Genomic DNA, 24,969 nt, shown 5'->3' on the forward strand with positions numbered 1-24,969 from the left:
CCAAGTGCCTAACCTAATGAAAAACCATAAAAAAAAAGTGTTGACCATTTTTGTGTCGACCATGTGAACCTGTCGTCCTTTTAACCCTGTCGACCTGCTGCACTGTCAACCATTTATCAGTCAACCTTTTGTATCTGTCAACCTTTTGTCCCTGTCGACCAATTGCATGTCGACCACGTGGTGTTAAACTATTGACTGTCGGCCTTTACATTGTCGATCTTCTTGCTGGATACTCTTTATACTCTAGTTCAATAATAACTGTACAAACTATATAGTTAGACTTCTGTTTATAACCTATTCAAGGTTCATGTACTGTATGGAAAGCCATAACAACCAACCAACCAACCAGATTTTGTCATAGATTATACTACATTTTTGCTCTGCATAACTTTAATAATCAAAGTGATGTCCACTCCCCCCAAGATCATTATATTGAAGTCTGAACATTACTATAATGTTGCAGAATATGTTTCTTTGTTGAAGCATCATACACAGTCGAAGATGATCAGATGAACTTTTCCATGACCAGTGCTTGTAAAATTTCACAAAATGAAGAACTAACAAGATGAGAGGACACTTGCTCATGAAAGAGATAATACACAATGATAGTTAGGAACCCGCGGAGTGGTGGCTGGCAGACCTGGACCTGGCCAGGCTGTGGTTGCAGCACGGGATCTCAGATGCAGCAAGGAGGTGTCTATTTCCTACAGACCCTAACTGATCGTGCCCCTCCAGGATATGCAGTGGGTTAAGGGGGCTCCCCAGCGTGCAGTGCCACTTTGTGGCACTGCAACAGTATTTCTTTCCTTTTGTTTTCTTAAGGGGGCATGGTCACGCCTCCCATGATTAGATCACGCCCTTTCACCTGGGCCCAATGTGGCTCTTGGCATCCTTGTGTACTGTAAGTGGGTCGACACCAACCAGCTCCACTACGCATGTCCTAGATGTCAGCTACCAGTATTATATTATAGAAATAAACATAACCTATCCTGCTTTATTCTGCTAGAGACACTTACAGCATTAGGGTTGAAGGGTTCATACGAATTTAGTATCTTTAATTTGGCATCAATCACTCTTTGGAAACACAATGAATCTGGAGCAGCCTCTATATGGAACTCAATTTCGGAACCAGGAGCCAAAACTGGTGTATCGACGCTCAAAGAAACCTAAAAAAATAAATTATAGAAAGTCAAAAATGAAATACTGTAGTAAACCCACTCCACCACAACACATAATAGACTGCTCATGTCCTGTAGATCTTTCTCATCTCAGATTTAGGACAGAGGATATTCACAGCAGATACAGACCTACCAGCCCATCCAGCCTGCCTGATTCACTTATTGCTTGTACAGAATATTTACCAGCCTGCATCAGTGCTTTTACACTTGTTTTGCCAAATATCTATACTGGAGCATTGGGCTTGATTTAGAAGTGCGCGCTAATGCATGCGCGGATGTGTGATATTACCGCTGCGGCAGTAATATGCAAATGCTAATTTCAGCCCTCCTCTTGTGTACTAGTGTGCGACAGACCGTGCAAGCCCTGAGATACCAACTTTTACTGCTCATGGCAGTTCCTCTGGCAGTTATAGGCCCCCATTTAGTAACGAGTTTCATCACCAAAACGAGTGATCCATTTCACTTTGTATGATAAATGGTGTTCCAGCCAATCAGCTCCCAACTGTCATTTTTCTAACAGTTGACAGTTGGGAGCTGATTGGCTGGAGCACCATTATCATACACAGTGACATTTATCACTCGTTTTGGTGATAAAACTCATTACTAAATGAGGCCCTTAATCACTCCACCATCATTTACACCAGTCACACTTATGACTCACTGGGGCAGATGTATGAAGCTCTGGAAAGTGATAAAGTGGAGAGTGATAAACGACCAACCACTCAGCTTCCAACTGTCATGTTACAGGCTGTGTTTGAAAAATGACAGTTGGGAGCTGATTGGTTGGTTGGTTACCACTCTCCACTTTATCACCTCACAGAGCTTCATACATCTGCCCCCCTATGACTTTCGCTGTGTCTCCTTCTGAACATTCTCTAAACATGGCCTCTGTGCAGGGGCGTATCTTGCCAGGGGCACCGGCCAAGGGGGGGTGCCGCCCGGCAGTACCACCACGGTAAGGCGTTAGTGAACATGATCAGCGACCAGTCGAGTGAGAAGGAGAGCGATGTCAATAAGATTCTGCTGCAACTAGTCACGTGGAGAGCCTCCTTGAGTGCTGTGGAGGGGGCTCGGCTATTGTGTGGCAGACTGCAGTGTGTGAGCCGCGATTGACTAACTTGCGGGGGAGAAGAGGAGTACATGTCTAATCTGTGCCTGCTCCAATGATCACCATCTGACAGAGCCCCACTGATGTAGGAAGGCATTTACCTGTGAATAAGGAGCAGCTTGCAGCTATGATCATCGGCACCAGCAGGGCCCGGTACACCGGTATCCCCCCTACACCCTGATGGAGGCCCGGATCTCTAGCCTGTGTAGAAGAGTTGTGTTGATACTGTAATATTATGAGTACTAGGTGGGGCTTACTAATTGTCGTGTTAACTGACGCAGAGTTGCATCATACTGTAATTAGGAAAAGGATCAGTAGCCTTTTTCTCTGTGATAGCAGTTACCAGTAATAGAGAGTTATACCAACTATGGATTGTGTAATTAACCCATACGTCAGGGATTGAAGTGGTCTGGTAATACTGACAGTGCCCAGGGGCACATCTATTCCATGGCCAGGATGGCACTTGCCATGGGCTCTAGCTGGAAAGGGCAGTGCAGCTTGCTGTCAGGGGATAGAATCATATAGCAGTGGCAGTGTCTGGGTTACTATTGTGTGGCATGACATGAATAAAGAACACTACTATGCGGTGTAATGTGAGTAAGGGTACTGTATAGCGTAATTTGAATTGGGGGTACTATTGTGTGACCATGAACACAGCCGCATTCACTGAAGCCCACGTGACACTCCCATAACACGCCCATGACACGGCCATGTTTTACATTCACTTCAGCCCACCTCACAGACACCACACAGGATCGCCCGTAGCTTTCCTCTGCCAGCTCAAATGGTCTCTAGGATTTTTTGCGCACACAAATCCATTAATCCATACTTGCCTGCTCTCCCAGTATGCCTGGGAGTCTCCCGAAAATCGTGTGGAGCTCCCAGCCACCCTCAAGAGAGGGCAAGTCTACCAGACTTTACACCATCCACCCCCCACCCCCACAACTCACCGCACCTCATCCCCACTTCCCCCCCCCACTAACCTGGCGAAAGTTGGCAGTCCGGAGGGAACCAATGACAGAAGTGCACACGGGGAGGGGGGGGGGGTTCTGAGAACCAAGAACACCCCCCCTGACAGACTGGAGTGCAGGCAACGTGTTCGTAAGCCCCGCCCGTGATTCACGGGTCAATATGGAGGAGGTGGAGCCAATATGAAGCGATTTAATTAGATTCTAGTCATTTGGCGCCACCACCCTCTGGATTGGCCTGCAAATCGCGGCAATTTGCTGTGAGGGGGAGGGGCTTAAGAACATGATGCCAGCCTGCTAGATCCTGTCCCTATCAGCTGCAAGGTAAGTTTTTTTGGAATGTATGTGATATATGCTTGTGTGTGTAAGGTTTGTGTGATATATGTATGTGTGTATGTATATATGTGTCTATATCATATATGTATGTATGTATGTATGTGTATACAAATATATACATATATAATATATATACACACACATATAGAAACCACCCCATAAAAATCCTTTGCCCCTGAATTAGGCAATTTGCGCTGGATCGCATCAGTGTATCCCTGCTCCTGCTTTACAATGCCGATAATCTCTGCTTTGTATAGCGGGGGCGGTCCACGAATATGCCATTATACCGCCACGCCCCTGCACCACCCACCTATGCTGCCTCCTCGCCCCCTGCTGTGATGACCTGCTGCCACTAGGGGATAATGGATGTCTTTTTCATAGACATGTGCAGAACAAATTTGCATATTTTTCCAGGTGCCATCCAGTCCAACTCAGCATCAACCCTACTAGTAGGATCTCAGCTGCACGTAAGGCATGAGTGTGAGGAGGAGATATCACACCTACTTACATGGGCATGGGGAGATGCACAGTATCAAGCAATGGAGAAAGATAAAGTGGAATAATTGGCCAAAGGAGCCAATCACCTTGTAACTGTCATTTCAAAGACTGTGCTAGATAAGTGATAAAAGCTGATTGGTTGCTTTGGAGGACTTCTCCAATTTATCCCCCTCAAGGCTTGATACATGTCCCTAGTCACTGTGAGGAGCGCTGCTGAGCAGATTAATTAAGTTGGGATGCCTGAAACACTGTCAAAAAAAAGATTGCACTTACCTTATTGTCAAAGCATGGCTGCATGTCCAGGGACAGACTATCTGCAATGAGTTCATTATCCACCTTTGTGAACACCATTAGATTAGCGTTGGGTGCGAGTTGGCCGTTTGCAGAGATTGTAACGATATAAGAGCCCTTCATATCTGTAAGGATGAAAAGATTATTACACACACAACACATGGCCGATCCTGTAGTGTAAATCACCTTTAATTAGAAATGAAAGAATACTCCAAATTATTATATTTCTGAATGAATAAGTAATAAATGCATTTCCATTTTCTATCATGTATTTGAAGTTGAACTTGTATTGTTGTTGAATTCTGTCTAGCAGCAAAATGTTTTTGTTTTTATGTAACCCCTGGGGATACTGCAGCTGGTCCTCAGCACCCAGGGACTACTTTACCTTTGCCTCAGTACTAAGCATTTCAGTGAGAGAAACTACATTTCCCAGAAGGCTGCTGTGAAAATAGGGAGGGGCCAAATGGGTCTGTGTGTATGGAAAATAACACTTTTCAAGTCAATTTAACCTAAAAAAAAGAAGCGCTGTTCAGCTAGTAGGAATAATAATCCATTTATTTAAGCACTTATTGCGCTATCCAACATCTAAAATTAATCACCATTGTAAATAAATCACATATAATAACATACGGAAATTATTTGTTAATAGTACAACTATATATACTAAAATTTATTTATTAATACCACAACAGCATATATTAAGTTATCAATCGGTTATTGGTCATCCGATTTTTGATGATGTTTAGTAGAAAGTTAGAATTCCATATTCTCCAGCCACTTAATAATAAAATCATTATTTGCACATTTCACTTGTATCCTTTGAACTTTCTTTAAAAGTTATAAGCTTGTTAGTAGAAGAAATTATTAACAGATTAAATATATATGTGCTTATTTTATCCAGTTAGGCTCTGTATAAGCAATAATATTTCATCTATTAATAAACAGAGAGAGATGGATAGCTGTACATATACTCCATATGCCTTTGCTGGAAATGAAAAATCAGCGTTGGAGGTGATCAATGAGGTGTGACAAGATCACTGGTATAGTGGTGGAAGGCAGGTATATTTGCCCAAGATTTCGCACATATGTGTTTTAAAACCCCAGGAGTATTGTTGGTTCTGTCAGTTAGTGCCAGACGGCAAGGTGTTTATTTTGTTTTGCTGCATAATAAAACTGGCTGAGACCAGTTGCACCAGACCAAAGGACTTTGTGTGATTTCTCAGCTGCTGCGCACTGCCATCTACCCCAGGAGATGGCACCAGTACCCCGACCCTGTTATATAGGCTTAAGGCCTGATTCAGAGGCGCACGCAGTGCCGATGTTCACCAAGTTGAGCGATGTTCTGCAACTGCGCATGCGTGAACATTTTCGAGAATCCCTACAGCTCAGTTACACAGAGTGTGCGCGCAAAGTTTACTGCTGCGATCAGATGGTTTTCAAAAATGTCACGGAGAAGTGATGGGCTTTCCTGAGTGGTGAGTGGGTGAGTGGCTAGTAGTGCACACAGCAATGTTCCATTCAGTGGGCATGTTGTGGGAGTGCTGTCTGTGTGTCAGAGCAAGCGGCTGCATTCCCAGATGTGCAGCCATAGGAGGGCGTGGTCAGATGGAGACACTGCACCAGCCGTAGGGACAGTGCAAGTTTTGACGTTGCCACCTAGGGCAGTGTATAAGGATTCCCTAATCAGTATTACAGTGCCTGTAACAAGGGCGTAGAGAGTCCAGCTGGGCACAGGTGAAGGGGGCTTGGCCTAATTGCGGGAGGCGTGGCCATGCCCCATTTCGCTTAAAAAAAAAAAACACTTTTGCGCTCAGGAGGGGGGTGCTGTGAGCTCCTCAGCCCGGTGCAAAGCCAGGGGGCTGCGATCAGTGTGATCGCTCCCTCCCACAGGCATAGGAGACTGCTGTGGGTGCTGGGAGAGAAGGATGAGAGGGCAGCATCGGGCCCCTCTAGCAAGCCCGGGCCCAGGTAAATAGTACCCTCCCCCCCCCTCTCGCTGGTTATAATGACTACGCTCAGCTGCTGTGTAAACCTATTAACAATCATCTGGTCCACATGTATAGTCTCCATTTCCTTGTAGTGCTAACTGCTCACTGGCTCTCACAGGTCTTATGTACGAGGACGAGGAAGTAAAAGTTTTCAAGATTCTGGTACAGATAATAATTAAGTTTTTTTTGCTTTTTTTAAAGACCATATAAAAAATATAACAAAAACCTGTATACAGTGAGATAACACTGTGGTAATGCTACTGAAGGACAATCCAAGGGCAAGGCAAATGAGTTAGAAAGGGAGAACGTTACTGCACATTCTTCTATATGGCTCCTCCAGGGATGATGCTACATTCCCTTACCAAGATGGCCAACAGAGTTACTACTGAGCATGTGTGGCGCCATCTTGCTACTATATAGACTGCCAAAGTTACATGAAGGCAGCAGTAAATTACGTATGAGTGATTATATAGACTGGATGATGTCTGTCTCTCAGCAGGTAACGAATGTTGGTGTACAAGTAGATGACAAATAAATAGCAACAGCCACAGGGGTAGAACTATTGGCGATTCAACAATGAAGGCACCCGCAGCTGGGAAGTACTAATAATGAGTCAAACTGACTCATCATTACAGTAGTCTGTGGCCGGCCACAAGCTATAATTAAGGAGGAGGTGGCTCAGCCGGAGGAGAGGAGACCAGCCTCTTCCCCTGAGTCCACACCCCCTCCTCTCTGTCTATTCTACAGTCTCCCACCCAAGACCTCACTCCCTAATCCTGTGTCACACACCCCTTTCCTGCGCTTTGGAGAGCAGCAGGGAAAACAAAGATCCCCTTCCTGGATAAGTACCAGTGTCAGGATGCAATGGGGTGGAGTGTATTTGCTTTTTTCTGGGTTGGGGGTTGGAGTGTTTTAATACTGTCTGGTGGTGGAAGTTTAATAATGTGTGTATGTGTGTGTGGTGTATTAATTTTATGTATGTGAGGCGAGTATTCATATTATCTGTGTTATAACTTATATGTGGGTCACTGATGTTCTCTACACTATATGGTGCCCACTGTGACACTCCCTGCATTATATGGCGCTCACTGGAATGCTCTCTGCATTAAATGTCGCTACTGATACCCTATGTGTTGTGAGATCAAGCCCCTTCCCCACGACACCACACCCATTTTTCAATTGCTCGCCTTCAGTTCAAGTGTTGTAATTGTCACAAAATACATATATGTCCAGTTACATCTTTGCTGTTTGTGCGGTAAATCGCACTACGCATGGCGTGAGTCACACGCCCATGAATGGTTATCTGAACCTGCGACACCATAGGATTGCATGGTGTGATTGCAGTGCATGCCATAGCATACCGTAGTATATGCAGCCGCATGGCAATGATGTAAGTAGATGTAGGTTACAAAGCAATTAACTGTAAACAAAGGCTAGTCTGTGATCCTGCAGCCTGATTACTTGCTAACTGGTTATACTGCACTGTGAGTCAAGCAAACTTATCCTGCTGTGCAAACCAAGCCAGCTATCTTGTTATCCTTGATAGAGACGGTGGGGTATGGAAGGTGCGCTCACCCTGTGGGTGCAATGATGATGGGGGAGTGTTGGACTGTGTATGTGGTTGCTAGTGTGTGTGGTGTGAATGAGTGGGGAGGGGTGAACAGAGGCGGACACAAGGTGGGAGTAAATGGTTTTATTGGAGTAGTCACAGTGCTTCTCCTATATAGTCCCAGGCAACAAGGTGAGAGAGGTGGGGGGGGAGAGACTGGGGAGGTGGGTTGACCCTTTCAGGTGGCTCTTTTCCATGTGGTTCAATAGACCCGCACGTTACCCCTGCTGGACACTATGGTTGACAGTCTTGGAAGTCTCGGTGGGTGAGGGGGGGGGAGAGTGAGAGGGGTATGGTGTGGTGGGTGGCTGTAGTACACCTGGCGGTGTCCTGCGTTTGAATGAAAAGTTGTGGCACCAGTGGCAGTTCCCACAAGCAACTTAGCCCCACTGCTGCATTCACAACCACCAGCACCACCCGGTCGCTGACCGCTGCAAAATAGAATATCCTCTTGAACAACAGCTACTCATCTTTACCACTGCAGCAGCTTCAATCAGTCAACAAGGAACTGCAGCAACGCAACACCCCTACGGCCTTACCGACCTCAGACCTTACCTACCGGTAGATATAAGATTTCAAGACTTTTCATTGAAAAGCGGGATGCCGCCAGGTGTACAGAAACCATACCCCTCTCGCTCTCCCCCCCCTCACCCACGAGACTCCCAAGACTGTCGACCATAGTGTCCAGCAGGGTAACATGCCAGTCTATTGAACCACACAGAAAGGAGCCCTCTGAAAGGGTTGACCCACCTCCCCAGTCTCTCCCCCCAACCTCTCTCACCCACCACCACACCCACCTTATTGCCCGGGACTATATAGGAGAAGCACTGTGGCTACTCCAATAAAACCATTTACCCCCATCCTGTGTCCGCCTCTCTCATTCCTTTGGTCCACCCCTCCCCACTCATTCACACCACACACACTAGCAACCACATACACAGTCCAACACTCCCCCATCATCATTGCACCCACAGGGTGAGTGTACCTTCAATACCCCACCATCTCTATCAAATTTTATGCAGGACCCGGTACGCCTGCGATCAGGAAGTGCAGCACCCCACTCACTCATATAGCACACCTTTCAGCCCACTAACATATCACATCTGCCCACACAGCAGAGCGCAGTCCTACCCAACAATCACCATCTTGTTATCTTGCTCTGCAAACCAAGCCTGCTATCTTGTTATCCTGTACTATCAGCTGAGCCTGCTAGGGTAGTCTGTAATGACTCATGGCCCTATGACACAAAGGAAATGGCAATCAAACATTGACAGCAACAAAAGTTGGGATAATTAAATATCGCTTGATAATAGAATCAAGAACAAATGTCACAAAATGTATTTTGTGTACCAGAAATAAGAAAAAACTTATTTCCTTGAGTGTCCTAGAAAAGAGAGGTCACAGAGTTCAATTACACTGTGCGAGACAAAAGTGGGACAATTATCGCTATAGACACAAGGTGTCAGCAGTTGTATGTCCTTGATACACAGCTCTGCTACGCAATGATGAGTCACAGTCATTGGAACTCTGGCATAGAAGTCTTGGTCACCTGTGATATGACAGTGGTCAAAAGCCACAGAGCAGGATGGTCACAGGAATGTCAATGATTAATGCATTCCTGTAAAAGCTGCATATTTGGTAACCAGAGTTGTCAGCCATTTCCAAAGTCAACAAGTAGAGCTACAGTACCACTTGAGATAGTACACTCAGATACAGTATGTGTGATGCAATGAAAGTAAAGTCTGTAAGTGAATACAGATATTTCATGAAATTTATAGATGACTTCACAAGAATGATACACGTGCACTTCATAAAAGAAAAATCTGAAGTGACAAAGGAAAATCATAGATTGCAAGAGAAAACCAAACTGGCTGCAGACTGAAAATGCTGAGATCTGATAACAGTGGAGAATATCTGAACAGAGAGGTGGAACAATTCTTGAGAAAATATGGAATAGAACATCAATTGACCATTGTCTATACTCCTGAGCAAAACGGTGTTAGTGAATAAGCAAACCATCCACTAGTCAAGAGAGAACATGTATGCTGAAGGATACCGGAAACAAATTTTGTGTGGGAGCCGTCTCCACAGCAGTTTAACAAAGAAAACATTCTTGCACAGTTGCTCTAAAAGATATAACACATATTGAAGCCTTGGCAATGAGAAAACCAAGAGTGACACATCTAATTACCTTTGGAAGTACTGCTTATGTCATATACCAAAAAACAGAAGACGCAAGTTGGATTCAAAATCAGTAAAGTGGATCATGCTTGGCTACTGGCCAGGGGCTTAATTATGCATGCCCCTATAACGGTGTTTAAACGCACAGGCACGCCTGTGTTCCTTCAACACCCCCCCTCCTCTCCACCCCCAAATGGCACTTGCTTTTAGTAATTTCTCCGTGCCACTGCGTATCCGTTGCCTTCACATTCGCGATTACAGTGGCCGGTTCGCGCATGGTGCATATGCATGTGCAGACCGCAAACATCGACCGGGTGCGAGCACAGACCTGCGATCCAAGCAGAATGAGGCCCTTTAAATACTGCATTTAAAGAACCATTAGATATTTATGAGCCATAGTCAAAGACTGATTGGTGTGAGTGTAAGTCCAATGTAGGAAACATTTGCAAGATTTGGAAGTCAAAAGTACAAAAGATATCAAGAGTCGTCACAGTGACAGCAGTCAAAAGTTTGTGAGTGCAAAAGACTCGGTTGAAAAGGGCTATGCTGTCAGTGTGATGAATCGTGTGATGTACCTGTCAAGGCCAAACCATAGTTATTTGTTATGACCATGTTCTTTTATGTGTCTGACCTCACCTCACTTACAGATTGCTACACGAGAGCTTCATTTTTTTTGAGTTTGTGTAAAAAGGAGAAGATTATAGCGAGGGGACTATCAGAATGTAATACTTAAATGAGCATTCTCCAACATGGCTCCTCCAGAGATGTTACTTCATTCCCTTATCAAGATGGGCATGCAGATATATCGGTCCATCTGTATGTGTGTGCGGGCAACCCACCGGCCAACAGTACACTGGCAGCAGGGACCCCCAACACTGGCATCACAACTTGTGATGCCTAGCCAGACATATGGAGTTGCCGATTGGTAAGTGTGTACGAGTATAGTTTACCAAATCAGGTGCATGGTCAGCGTGACGGGCGCTTGGTCGGGCAAATGTGTACACAGCTTTAGAGCAAGACCAATAATCAGACAGGTTGAATGCTATGAGCCGTATTCAATTTGAGGCGAAAGGTCCAGACTTTTCGCCTGCTGGACTTTTCGCCTCCTTCGCCTGTTTTCCAGGTGGATAAGTATCGTGCGCGTGCCCGCTATTCCCCGTATTCAATTCTAAAGTAGGCAAAAATAGGAACAGGCGAAACTTGAATCAGCAAAAAAATACGGGAATTTTTGAGAAATAATTGTAGGACCCCCTTAAAGATGTTCAGACTGCGGCAGGTGTTTTTTTCCCGACTTTGAAGAAGTGATGCAGAAGAGCACTTAGCTTTTTTTTTTTTCAGTTTTAAAAGTGGTCCCATCAAAATTGGGGTACTTGAAAATGGGTACTAGCACATTTTTAAGTTCCTAAACTAATTTTTTTAAATTTCTGCAAAAATGCTCCTGCTTCTACTCTGTGCAATGAAGAAAACACCTGCCGCATATAAGGGAACCCCTGTGGATTACATTTGTCTATTTTAGAAGTGGTTTTTAGTTTTTAAGGTTTTTTTTTTCACCCCCCAAAAAATATATTTTTTTGGGGGTGTCCTGATTTTTTTTTTTTTTGCACATTTCGTTTCCCAAAGGTGCAGGCTATTTTTTTAAGTCTGCACCCCTAAACCCCAAATCTGCACTTTTTTTCACCTGCTGAAGGCAATTGAAAAATTATCTCCGTTTTTTTTTTAAATTGACTGTTTGCACTATCTACGAACAAACACGGGAATTTTCGAGAAATGTGCCTGGGACCCCCCTAAAGATGTCCAGACCTCGGGGATCACTATGGGTACCCCCGTTTTTTGCCTGCAGAAGAAAGTCATTTTTTCAAATAGATGCGGCAGGTGGTTATTTTTCCCGACATTGAAGAAGTGATGCAGAAGAGCACTTGGGTTTTTTTTTTCATTTTTAAAAGTGCTCCCATCAAATTTGGGGTGCATGAAAATGGGGGTAAGCATATTTTTAAGTCCCTAAAGGTAATTTATAAAATTCTGCAAAAATACAGCTGCCGCTAATCTGCGCAATGAAAAAAAACACCTGCCACATACTTGGGGACCCCACCAGAATTAATTTAGTTAGTTTGCCATTTTGTTTCCCTATTTTTTTTCCACCCCCCCTAAAGATGTCCAGACATGGGGGATCACTATGGGTACCACCATTTTTGCCTGCTGAAGGAAGTCGGGGTTTGTAATAGCCGCGCAGGGTGCAATTTTGCGGCTATGAGGAAGTGGTAAAGAATAGCACTTAGATTTTTTTGGGGGGGAATAACTATTCCTATCAAATTTGGGGTACATGACAATGGGGGTAAGTCCCTAAAGTTATTTTAAAAAATCTGCAAAATTGCACCTGCCGCTTGTCCCCGCAAAGAAGAAAACACCTTCCGCATACATGGGGACCCGACCTGAACTAATTTACATAGTTTGGCACTTTTGTTCCACTATTTTTTTTTTTTTTACACCCAAAATTAAACATAATTTTTTTGGGGTGTCCAGAATATATTTCATTTTTTTTTTAAGCAGTTTACCTTTAGGTTACTGTCTTAAGGCTGCACGAGGGTTCCCGCAATGTTGTACCCCAAAACCGCAATTCTGCACTTTTTTCCGCCTGCTATTCATAGGCGAAACTTTTTCGCCTATTACATTGCATTGACTTTCCGCCTAGGCGGTATCGCGGATCCGGACTTTTCGCCTCAAATTGAATACGGGCCTACAATGTTTAAGGGCCACAGAACACCTCATAAAGCGCCTGTTACCAATCAGTCCAGTAATCTCAGAATGGATGACGTACACCTGAGGCTAGACATTACAATGACATCATGGTTATTTGGTCTGGGGAGTAGTCAAAGTACTGAGATTGTAATTGTTAAAGTTTCTGACACTGATATTAATCCAGATACACATAAAAAGGAGATAAACATTGGGAATACCTGTTACGTGGCCAATGAGTGTCAGATCCTGATACAACTAAACTTAGGTCCTGATTCAGCAAGGATTGCAGTTGCTAATACACACGCAATCGGTCCATTATATCCCACTGCACATGCGTACGCATCGTAGTGCGCAAACTAGATGCTGCGATTGGGACTGCAATCGCAGTCATACGCATACCCATCGCAGAGTGATTGACAGGAAGCGCCGTCTGTGGGTGGTGATGGGGGGTGGTCTGACGAACGCAGGTGTGCCAGTGCGTTTCAATGCCACTGCAAAACCATACGCAGCCTGGGGCCTCATAGCGTGCGCTGAAGTGAGCAATTCCTGAGTGAGGTCTGACCTGCCTTACCTGTGCGTATGGGTCCGATTATTTCGCTATGTTGCCAAAGTGTACGTATGTGAGTAAGGGGACGTGGGCGTCCTTATGTTAGGCTGCGATCACAAATATTTGCAAATCACCGCTGATATTAGCAACTGCGTTACGTGCGTAGATGCAGAATCAGGCCCTTAATACATTATCTAACAATAAGCCTGAAGAAGACTGGCAAGGCCACTGGTGATTATGCTACAATAATTGAAAAGTTGGTGTTTTATTTTCCAGTGCCTTATGAGATGTGAAGTCAAGAAAATATGTATAACAATTTTAAATTATATTTACTGTACAGTCCTCAAAGAAGAAAACCTAATGCCCATTATAATATGTGTCTTTGTCCAGGGTCAGACTGGCCCACAGCTATACAGAAGAAATCCCCGTTTGGCCCCACTGGCTGAGGGCCCCACTACCTCCTCTAGGGGTCAGGTTCCAGACATTGCACTCAAATTATAAATTACTATTCTCCTAGAGAGTCAGTAATTTGATGGAGCAGGACCAAGTGGTTGACCTATGAGTAATATCAGGTAGTAGTAAAAAAATACACACTACCTATATATCAAAACAATCACAGTAAATATGTCTCGTTACTGTCATGTATGGTATATAACCATGTCCTAGCACAGTGCAAACTCAGAAAACATCTATACTGTACTAACTCTGTGCCCTTGTTGGTAACTTGCAGCTCTAAGTTTCCATAAAATGTACTCACTGTTTGTCAGCACAACTTCCTGGTGACCGTACGCCACAATGCCTTTCCTTCCTTTCACCTATAAAGAGAACTTACTCATAAGCAACCAGTTGTTTCCAAAGCATCAGTACTGCTAATACTTCCTATACGGGATATGTAATATAGCTGCAGCGCTCACCAGACGCCAGCAGCTTCTGTTCTAAGAATGCCCGGGCAATACGATGGCACGGATGCAGGTTTGGTAAGCTGACCCCTCGTGTTGTCTTCTCATCAACACCATATACTATATATGAGATGTTTGAAAGTAAATACTGTAAGCTCAAATCCAGCTGCTCAACATAAGTTCTAATGGGGTAGATCTATGGGCTCAAATCAGAGATGGACGCAATGTCAAAGTTCCTGCAGTTGAGCGATGTTTTGCTACTGCGCAAAAGATCTGGGAATTCCTTACTGTGGACATGTGAACCAGTGTGTGAGATACCGATCACAATTGCAAATGGCATCGCTAACACTTTAGAAGGGTTTTGGTATCCCTGAGAGTTTTAGGCTGGAGACTGCGAGGTGACCTAAAGTGATAACAGAAAGGGACCATTTCATGGGCGTGTCTGGAAACATTGCTGTGTTCTAAATCCCTAATATACTGTTTCAGAGGCCAGCAGTAGTCTCCTCTGCTTGTGGGGGGAAGGGATCATCCCGATCGTGCCCCCCAACCTGGATTTGTGCTGGGCTGAGGGGCTCACAGCGCCCCCTCCCTAGTGCGCAGCGCGGCTGTAACTATGTTGTTTTTTTCTTAAGAGGATGTGGCCACTGTTAAGCCATGCCCCTTCTCCCGGGCCCGGCTCTTGGCAGCCCTGCTGGCACCAAAGACATCTGCTCTGTATATGGGACAATGCATGACTATAGGTAGGGGTGCCAAGGGGGGCGGGGGGAGTGCGGATACTAATTACCCAGGCCCACGCTTGTTGGTGGGGCCCATCAGCAGCTGCTGTGTGCTGGGCTGAGTAGCAGCAGCAGTCTCCTCTCCTCTGCCTGCGGAAGGGGGGGTGGTGGGGGGGTGCGATCACACTGATTGTGCCTATGCCACCATTTCCAGTGGGCTGAGGGGCTCACAGCAACGCTCTCCCCAGCATGCAGCACCACAAAGTAAATAAGGGTTTTTGGAAAGTGTTCTCCAAAGTTACATGACCACGCCTCCCATGATTAGGTCGCTAGAAATGGGGCCCGAGGCGGCTCTCTACGTCCCTGACTATAGGTCATCTCTTGTGTCTCCTGTATTCCTCTGGTCCTGTCACACTTACAATGTAATAGAAGGATTTAGTGGTGGGTTGTGTGGCGGTGCATTCCTCCGCTTCCTTTCCTCTCACTATGTATTCCACCTCAATGTTGTGGTTCTGGCAACAGCTCAGTTGTCCAGGGGGAGCCTTTGCTTGCAAGAAGCTATTAGACTGAGAGTAAAACCGATATACAAAGAGTTCAGCATGTGGATAATCGACCCCGTAGTAGTCATTGGTGTAACACTGGTCATTATCCTGGTAACTAACCTGCAGAAGAGAAAGAGAAAACAAATGAATACATGAAAGCTAATCTAACATATACTGTTAATTAGAACACAAAGTACAAATGCATGGGTGCGCTATGTAATAGCCTCCATACACATCTGCCCCCCACTAAAGAATGCAACAATAAAATTAAAAAGTGCAGCGCTTAGCCAGAATTATATAAATCATTTAAAACATTTATTCATAACATCATGTATAAACAATGCACATCTAAAAGACCAATATTACAGTATGTGGTCACAAAATACAATCAATATGTTAAAGAATAATTCTCAGCATAGGTGCATAGAATCAACAAGATATAAGTATATAGCTCTAAAGCATTCATCAGGTAATCCACCTATTAGTGTAGGTATTGCTCAAAGTCCCACAGGTTTTAATCAGATTCTTCTGTTATTAGAAACTCATATGTTACATATGGAGACACAGTAACGTTTGTGGATTGCAACAATGTGATCCAAAGTGGCAGTTGGTCAGGTGGTAAATAAAAGGTCACACTTCAATTTAGAAAAGATAGTCCGGTGTCCTTTTTAGTTGTTCATTAATAACACTCCAATGATGGTCATGACCAATATTTCTGCAAGGAAATTACACTGACCACTGGTGCTCCATGAAAAGCCAGAATGTATCTATTGTACAGTATGTTATCGCATAACCGGTAACTGGAAAGATTCAAAGTAACTTGTAATTCACACCAGTAATAGCAATGTCCCGTGAGTAGCACTTACATTGCTCTAGGCACTTACATTGTCCACGCTGGTTTTGTCCCTGTATTATCCCCTGCGGCGGTGTTGGACTGCAAGTGAGATCTGGGTGTAGCGGCCGCCAATGGCAGGTATCCGAGGGTGAGCGTAGACCTGTATATTAGCAGTGGCGATCAGGCAGATTAGCTGGCAGGTGTATTCCTAATGCTGATATAGTGATAGGACTTGGCAACGATGTCCTGTGTATCTTTGACGCGTTTCTCCGTGTGTGATACCTACCAGTTTCATAAGATGATGTCTTCTGATGAAACCGGGAAGTATCACACCTGGAGAAATGCAACATACCCCATTTTCCCGTCAATTTGCGGTTAGTTTTTGGTCATTTTAAGACCGACCATTAAGAAATCAGTAGATCCTATTTTTGTATTAAAAACAATTGTTAATTTGATATTATAAAGTGTTCTATGGTAGGCTTTTTTCTTTGGTTTTCCATTGGTTTTGCCTTTAGTAAATGGTCAGTTTGCAAAATTGAGAAAAAAAAAAACACCCTTTAGTAAATTTACCCCTTAGGGGCATATTCAATTGGGGGAAAGAATAGCAAAAATACCACACCTGTGGGGTTTTTCCTGCAGGCGCGGGATTTTTGCTAATCAATTAGGAGCGGGGTTTTTTATTTTTTGAGTGCCGGGAGTTTTTTTCTTTTTGCGCACCTCCAGAGCACATCCAATTTTTCCTAAAATCCATAATTTTCTGATAAATGGTTGGGAAACGCTCTGAGATCCCGGCGGCACCCCTCCTAATGACTAATTAAGCAATTGGAAGTTTTCAATTAGCTTAATTAGTAATACTCACCTGTCTTCCTCCAGCGTTGGAACCCGGACTCCTGCAGCAGCAGTGCGTGTAAGTACTGTATGCTGTGTCAGTGTATGTAAGTATGTGTGAGTGTGTGTAAGTGATTGTGTGTGTGTGAGCCTTTCCCCCCCTGGAGGCAGATGCAGGGATAACTACATCTCCCAGTAGCCCCCTCCCCTCCCAGCACCCTCGGAGCCACCCAGCAGCCCCCTACCCATTGAGAAGATGGAGCAGAGGCTACCGGGAGCTGCGGAGACCACCAGAGACCCCAGGGCAGGTAAGTGTCTTTTTTTTTTTTTTACACACCACTGGGTTTTTTAACTCTGAAAATCCTGCAACCACTTTTTTTTATTTTATTAGATACCGTGGGTAACAGGGGAGCACACATACCTGCAGTAATCCAAAATTGAGCACAAGGATTTTTACCTCGCTAAATCTCACGTCCATCTGAATACGCCCATTAGTTTATTTTGACTGCATGCTGACTGCCCGCTAATTGCCCGAGACCCCATGTCCATTGCAGCCGTGGTCTCCAAAAATTCATGCGTGTGCATTAAAAAAATATCTGACTAAGACCCAATGTTACCAGTATATAAACGTACCGGAATTGGACACTTGACCTTCGCTACAACACAGCTGTGTATTGAACGCAACTGAAACCACAGAACCATTTTTTATTGCATTCAAGTGTATCAAAAATAAACAACTCTGGTGATATAAAACCACCAACCCGCCAACCACGGCCAATGACTCGCGCTCAACAATCGCTGGTCCCTATAGTAATCTGGTCGATATCGACCAGGTTGGCCTGCAAACATGGGTGATGCAGGCCAGGGCTAGCCGCTCCCTGTCCCGGACTCGGTAATAGCCCCTTCTAGCCGTGCACGACTGAAAAGGGTGTGTGGTCTAATTACCATAGGCCACACCTCCTAAGTTGCGTTATTTGGGGGCGTGCCCGTGTGGCATGTAACATCAGGCTGTGGGCAAGCCTAGCACTATGTCACTAGCTGGGCATCCCCCAGCCCTCTCCCGGGACTAAAAGGATGTTGCGCAGCATCCATTCAGCTACACTTGGTTCCGGCACCGCCTCACAGCTGCGGCGGTAGGGGTGCCCAACCTACCAATTTGACCACCCGTGGAACACTTTTGCCCACGGGTGGAACAGCGGGACATTGCTGTCCTGATGAAATCAGGATGTTGGGGAGGGGTGCGCCCTCTATGGGGTGGCTCCCCTGTTCGACCGCACTGGTCGAACACCCCAAGAACCAGCCCTGATTACCAGTGTACATGTAACAGTGAGTACGGCTGTAACTGCTATCTTTAAATAAACCATCACCACTGGTTAAGTAACTGGGCTGTTCATAGTGTGAGTCATCCACTGGTGTGTGCCTATATAACTCTGCAATATCAACACCTGCACACATCAATTCCAACAGTAATGTTACATAAAGATACCAGAGACATTAGACTGTTTAAACAGCAGAAATTCCATTGATTGATAAAAGTTATCTTAGGTATGGACAGTATACGTACACGGATAGTAATATTCTGTTTAAAGTAGGATGATGTATCAATTCCGCAGTCGGCCCTCCCGTCGGCATCTGTTGTAGCGTTCTTAATATACTTTCCATCGACCTCTACAGTAAGTATTTCTCCACCCAATGGTTCTGCTTTCTCATTTGTTAGCCTAGCCTGGAACACAAAAACACTGCGTTATCAGGAACAGGGAACACTTTACTGTGTCATATCACTGTGCATCTATGTATCACATCACTGTGCATCTGTGTATCATATCACTGTGCATCTGTGTATCATATCACTGTGCATCTGTGTATCATATCACTGTGCATCTGTGTATCATATCACTGTGCATCTGTGTGTCATATCACTGTGATCCATGTGTCATATCACTGTGCATCCATGTGCCATATCACTGTGCATCCATGTGTCATATCACTGTGATCCATGTGTCATATCACTATGCATCCATTTATCATATCACTGTGCATCCATGTGTCATATCACTGTGTAACCATGTATGATATTACTGTGCATCCATGTGTCATATCACTGTGCATCCATGTGTCATATCACTGTGCATCCGTGTATCATATCACTGTGCATCTGTGTATCATATCACTGTGCATCTGTGTATCATATCACTGTGCATCTGTGTATCATATCACTGTGCATCTGTGTGTCATATCACTGTGCATCTGTGTATCATATCACTGTGCATCCATGTGTCATATCACTGTGCATCTGTGTATCATATCACTGTGCATCTGTGTATCATATCACTGTGCATCTGTGTATCCTATCACTGTGCATCCATGTGTCATATCACTGTGCAACCATGTGTCATATCACTGTGTATATATGTATTATATCACTGTGTATACATGTATTATATCACTGTGCATCCATGTGTCATATTACTGTGCATCCATGTGTCATATCACTGTGTATACATGTATTATATCACTGTGTATACATGTATTATATCACTGTGCATCCATGTGTCATATCACTGTGCATCCATGTGTCATATCACTGTGCAACCATGTATTATATCTAGGGGTGAGCGGGTTCGGATTTCTGAAATCCGAACCCCCCCGAGCCCCCCCGATCCGAGTCCGATCCGAGTCAGGCTCGACTTTTCCCGCCTGACTCGGATCTGAAATCAAGGCAAAACGTCATCATCCCGCCTTCCGAGTCTCGCGGGTTTTGGATCCTATATAAGGTACCCGCGTCGGCGCCATTTTCTCACTCGGCTGTGGACAGTGAAGAGGGAGGGTGGGAGTTAGGGCTGTGTAGTGTAGTGTAGTGTAGTGCTGCTGTTGTCCACTACTTCAAAGTCCATAGGGGCTGGCTGTGTTGTGCTGTGCTGCTGTTGTTAATAGGGGCTGTGTCCACTACTTCAAAGTCCATAGGGGCTGGCTGGACTGTGTTGTGCAGTCAGTTCTCCATAGGGGCTGTGTCCACTCCAAAGTCCTGTGCAGTGTCCCAGTCCTAAAGGAGTGCTGTAGTGTTGTCCAGGGGGTGCTCTGTCCATCAGGGGTGCTCCCCCCAAGTGCTAAAAAAATAATATATTTTCTGTGTTTGTGAATTGTGTGCGCAGTAGCCGCACGTGCATCAACAAAGTAGTGCCAAGCGTGCGCCTGTGTCATAAGTAAAGGGCCGGCTGGCTTGACCGTTAAAGGGTGCTGTAACCCCCGAAAGTACACTCCAGTCCAAACCAAAAAAAAATTATTTTCTGTGTTTGTGAATTGTGTGCGCAGTAGCCGCACGTGCATCAACAAAGTAGTGCCAAGCGTGCGCCTGTGTCATAAGTAAAGGGCCGGCTGGCTTGACCGTTAAGGGTGCTGTAACCCCCGAAAGTACACTCCAGTCCAAACCAAAAAAAAAATTATTTTCTGTGTTTGTGAATTGTGTGCGCAGTAGCCGCACGTGCATCAACAAAGTAGTGCCAAGCGTGCGCCTGTGTCATAAGTAAAGGGCCGGCTGGCTTGACCGTTAAGGGTGCTGTAACCCCCGAAAGTACACTCCAGTCCAAACCAAAAAAAAAATAATTTTCTGTGTTTGTGAATTGTGTGCGCAGTAGCCGCACGTGCATCAACAAAGTAGTGCCAAGCGTGCGCCTGTGTCATAAGTAAAGGGCCGGCTGGCTTGACCGTTAAGGGTGCTGTAACCCCCAAAAGTACACTCCAGTCCAAACCAAAAAAAAAATTATTTTCTGTGTTTGTGAATTGTGTGCGCAGTAGCCGCACGTGCATCAACAAAGTAGTGCCAAGCGTGCGCCTGTGTCATAAGTAAAGGGCCGGCTGGCTTGACCGTTAAAGGGTGCTGTAACCCCCAAAGTACACTCCAGTCCAAACCAAAAAAAAAATTATTTTCTGTGTTTGTGAATTGTGTGCGCAGTAGCCGCACGTGCATCAACAAAGTAGTGCCAAACGTGCGCCTGTGTCATAAGTAAAGGGCCGGCTGGCTTGACCGTTAAGGGTGCTGTAACCCCCGAAAGTACACTCCAGTCCAAACCAAAAAAAAAATTATTTTCTGTGTTTGTGAATTGTGTGCGCAGTAGCCGCACGTGCATCAACAAAGTAGTGCCAAGCGTGCGCCTGTGTCATAAGTAAAGGGCCGGCTGGCTTGACCGTTAAGGGTGCTGTAACCCCCGAAAGTACACTCCAGTCCAAACCAAAAAAAAAATTATTTTCTGTGTTTGTGAATTGTGTGCGCAGTAGCCGCACGTGCATCAACAAAGTAGTGCCAAGCGTGCGCCTGTGTCATAAGTAAAGGGCCGGCTGGCTTGACCGTTAAGGGTGCTGTAACCCCCGAAAGTACACTCCAGTCCAAACCAAAAAAAAAATTATTTTCTGTGTTTGTGAATTGTGTGCGCAGTAGCCGCACGTGCATCAACAAAGTAGTGCCAAGCGTGCGCCTGTGTCATAAGTAAAGGGCCGGCTGGCTTGACCGTTAAAGGGTGCTGTAACCCCCAAAGTACACTCCAGTCCAAACCAAAAAAAAAATTATTTTCTGTGTTTGTGAATTGTGTGCGCAGTAGCCGCACGTGCATCAACAAAGTAGTGCCAAGCGTGCGCCTGTGTCATAAGTAAAGGGCCGGCTGGCTTGACCGTTAAAGGGTGCTGTAACCCCCGAAAGTACACTCCAGTCCAAACCAAAAAAAAATTATTTTCTGTGTTTGTGAATTGTGTGCGCAGTAGCCGCACGTGCATCAACAAAGTAGTGCCAAGAGTGCGCCTGTGTCATAAGTAAAGGGCCGGCTGGCTTGACCGTTAAAGGGTGCTGTAACCCACAAAGTACACTCCAGTCCAAACCAAAAAAAAAATTATTTTCTGTGTTTAGCCGCACGTATATATCAAATCGATATAACATAAATGGAGGACCAAACTTTCTCCGATAAAAATAAAATAGAGAAAGATCAAGAACCACTTCCTCCTAGTGCTGAAGCTGCTGCCACTAGTCATGACATAGACGATAACATGCCATCAACGTCGTCTGCCAAGGCCGATGCCCAATGTCATAGTAGAGGGCACATACAATCCCAAATGGCAAAGTTCAGGAAAATGACCTTGAAAAAGACATTTAAATCAGCTGAAGAGAAACGTAAACTTGCCAATATGCCATTTACGACACGGAGTGGCAAGGAACGGCTAAGGTCGATCCCTAGTATGTTCATGACTAGTGGTTCAGCTTCACATGACGATGGAAGCACTCCTCCCACTAAAAAAATCAAAAGAGTTAAGCTGGCAAAAGCACAGCGAAGAACTGTGCTTTCTAAGAAGATATCACAAATCCCCAAGGAGAGTCCAAGTGTGGTGGTGGTTGCGATGCCTGACCTTCCCAGCACTGGACGGGAAGAGGTGGCTCTTTCCACCATTTGCACGCCCCCTGCAAGTGCTGAAAGGAGCACCCACAGTCCACTTGCTGATATGCAAATTGAAGATGTCACTGTTGAAGTACAACAGGATGAGGATACTGGTGTAGCTGGCGCTGAGGAGGAAGTTGGCGAGGAGGATTCTGATGGTGATGTGGTTTGTTTAAATCAGGCTCCGGGGGAGACAGTTGTTGTCCGTGGGATGAAAAAGCCCATCACGGTCATGCCTGGGCAGAAGACCAAACATTCCACCTCTTTGGTCTGGCAATATTTCTATCCAAATCCGGACAACAACTGTCTTGCCATATGTACCATATGTAAAGGTGAAATAAGTAGGGGTAGGGACGTCAACCACCTAGGAACATCCTCCCTTATACGGCACCTGCAGCGCGTTCATAAAAAGTTACTGTCAAGTTCAGAAACTTTGGCTCAGACCGTAAGTAGTCCAGGGACACCTAAATCCCGTTGTCCTGTTGTATCCAAGCGCCTGCAAACCACACCATCAACTCCCTCCTCGTCAATTTCCTCCTTAGTCAGGATCGGAAGTAGTCCTGCAGGCCATATCACTGGCATGACTGACTCTCCTATCCGGGATTCCTCCGGAGGATCCTGCATTGCTACGCCTACTGCTGCCGCTGCTGCTGTTGCTGCTGCTGGGAGTCGTTCATCATCCCAGAGAGGAAGTAGGAACACCACTACTTTTACTAAACAATTGACCCTCCAACAGTCCTTAGCGAGGAGGATGAAGTACGACAGCAGTCATCCTGAAGCAAAACGTATAACTGAGGCCTTGACTGCTATGTTGGTGTTAGACGTGCGTCCGGTATCCGCCATTAGTGCAGTGGGATTTAGACAATTGATGGAGGTAGTGTGTCCCCGGTTCCAAATCCCGTCTAGATTCCACTTCACTAGGCAGGCGATACCGAGACTGTACAGAAACGTCAGAAAAAGTGTCCTCAGTGTCCTGAAAAATGCCGTTGTACACAATGTCCACTTAACCACGGACATGTGGACAAGTGGAACAGGGCAGACTAAGGACTATATGACTGTGACAGCCCACTGGGTAGATGTATCACCTTACGCAGCAACAGCAGCAGCGTCACCAGTAGCAGCATCTCAGAAACGCCAGCTCGTTACAAGGCAGGCTACGCTGTGTATCACCGGTTTCAGTAAGAGGCACACCGCCGACAACCTCTTAGAGAAACTGAGGGAAATCATCGCCCAGTGGCTTACCCCACTTAGACTCTCCTGGGGATTTGTGATATCTGACAACGCCACCAATATTGTGCGGGCATTACATCTGGGCAAATTCCAGCACGTCCCATGTTTTGCTCACACAATAAACTTGGTGGTGCAGAATTTTCTGAAAAGCGACAGGGGCGTGCAGGAGACGCTTTGGGTGGCCCGAAAAATTTCGGGCCACTTTCGCCATACAGCGACTGCGTGCCGAAGACTGGAGCGCCAGCAAACACTCTTGAACCTGCCCCGCCATCACCTGAAGCAAGAGGTTGTGACGCGGTGGAACTCAACCCTCTATATGCTTCAGAGGATGGAGGAGCAGCAAAAGGCCATACAAGCCTATACATCCACCTATGACATAGGCAAAGGAGGGGGTATGCACCTGACTCAAGCGCAGTGGAGAATGATTTCCGTGTTGTGCAAGGTTCTTCAGCCCTTCGAACTTGCCACACGTGAAGTCAGTTCAGACACTGCCAGCTTGAGTCAGGTCATTCCCCTCATCAGGCTTTTGCAGAAGCAGCTGGAGAAAGTGAAGGAGGAGCTAAGACGGAGCGATTCCGCTCGGCATGTGGGACTTGTGGATGAAGCCCTTTATTCGCTTTGCCAGGATTCCAGGGTGGTCAGTCTGTTGAAATCAGACCACTACATTTTGGCCACCGTGCTCGATCCTAGGTTTAAAGCCTATGTGGTGTCTCTCTTTCCGGTCGACACAAGCCTGCAGTGGTGCAAAGACCTGCTGGTGAACACACTGTCAGCTGAAGCGGAACGTGACACGTCAACGGCTCCTTCTTCATTTTCTCCCGCAACTGGGGCTGCCAGGAAAAAACTTCGGTATCCTAAGCAACCCGCTGGCGGTGATGCAGGGCAGGCAGGACCAAGTTTGGACATCTGGTCCGGACTGAAGGACCTGGCAACAATTTCTGACATGTCTACAGTCACTGCATATGATACTGTCACCATTGACAGAATGGTGGAGGATTACATCGGTGACAGCATCCAAGTAGGCATGTCAGACAGTCCATACCTGTACTGGCAGGAAAA

General features: G+C 45.5%; 1 protein-coding gene across 1 annotated transcript in view; it reads right to left on the reverse strand.

Moving 5' to 3' along the window:
- LOC148514827 (ovostatin-like) overlaps nucleotides 1-24,969 on the reverse strand; it is a 118,164-nt gene that overhangs the window by 62,722 nt on the left and 30,473 nt on the right. The window contains exons 12-16 of the mRNA XM_088480955.1: nucleotides 18,825-18,983; nucleotides 15,475-15,717; nucleotides 14,198-14,255; nucleotides 4,362-4,504; nucleotides 1,017-1,166 (exon numbers count right to left, since the gene is read on the reverse strand). Of these exons, the coding sequence (XP_088337081.1) occupies nucleotides 1,017-1,166; nucleotides 4,362-4,504; nucleotides 14,198-14,255; nucleotides 15,475-15,717; nucleotides 18,825-18,983 (753 nt within the window). The remainder of the gene's footprint in view (nucleotides 1-1,016; nucleotides 1,167-4,361; nucleotides 4,505-14,197; nucleotides 14,256-15,474; nucleotides 15,718-18,824; nucleotides 18,984-24,969) is intronic.

The sequence above is a fragment of the Taudactylus pleione genome, unplaced genomic scaffold (assembly GCF_031769625.1).
Source record: "Taudactylus pleione unplaced genomic scaffold, aTauple2 ptg000258l, whole genome shotgun sequence".
Lineage (NCBI taxonomy): Eukaryota > Metazoa > Chordata > Amphibia > Anura > Myobatrachidae > Taudactylus > Taudactylus pleione.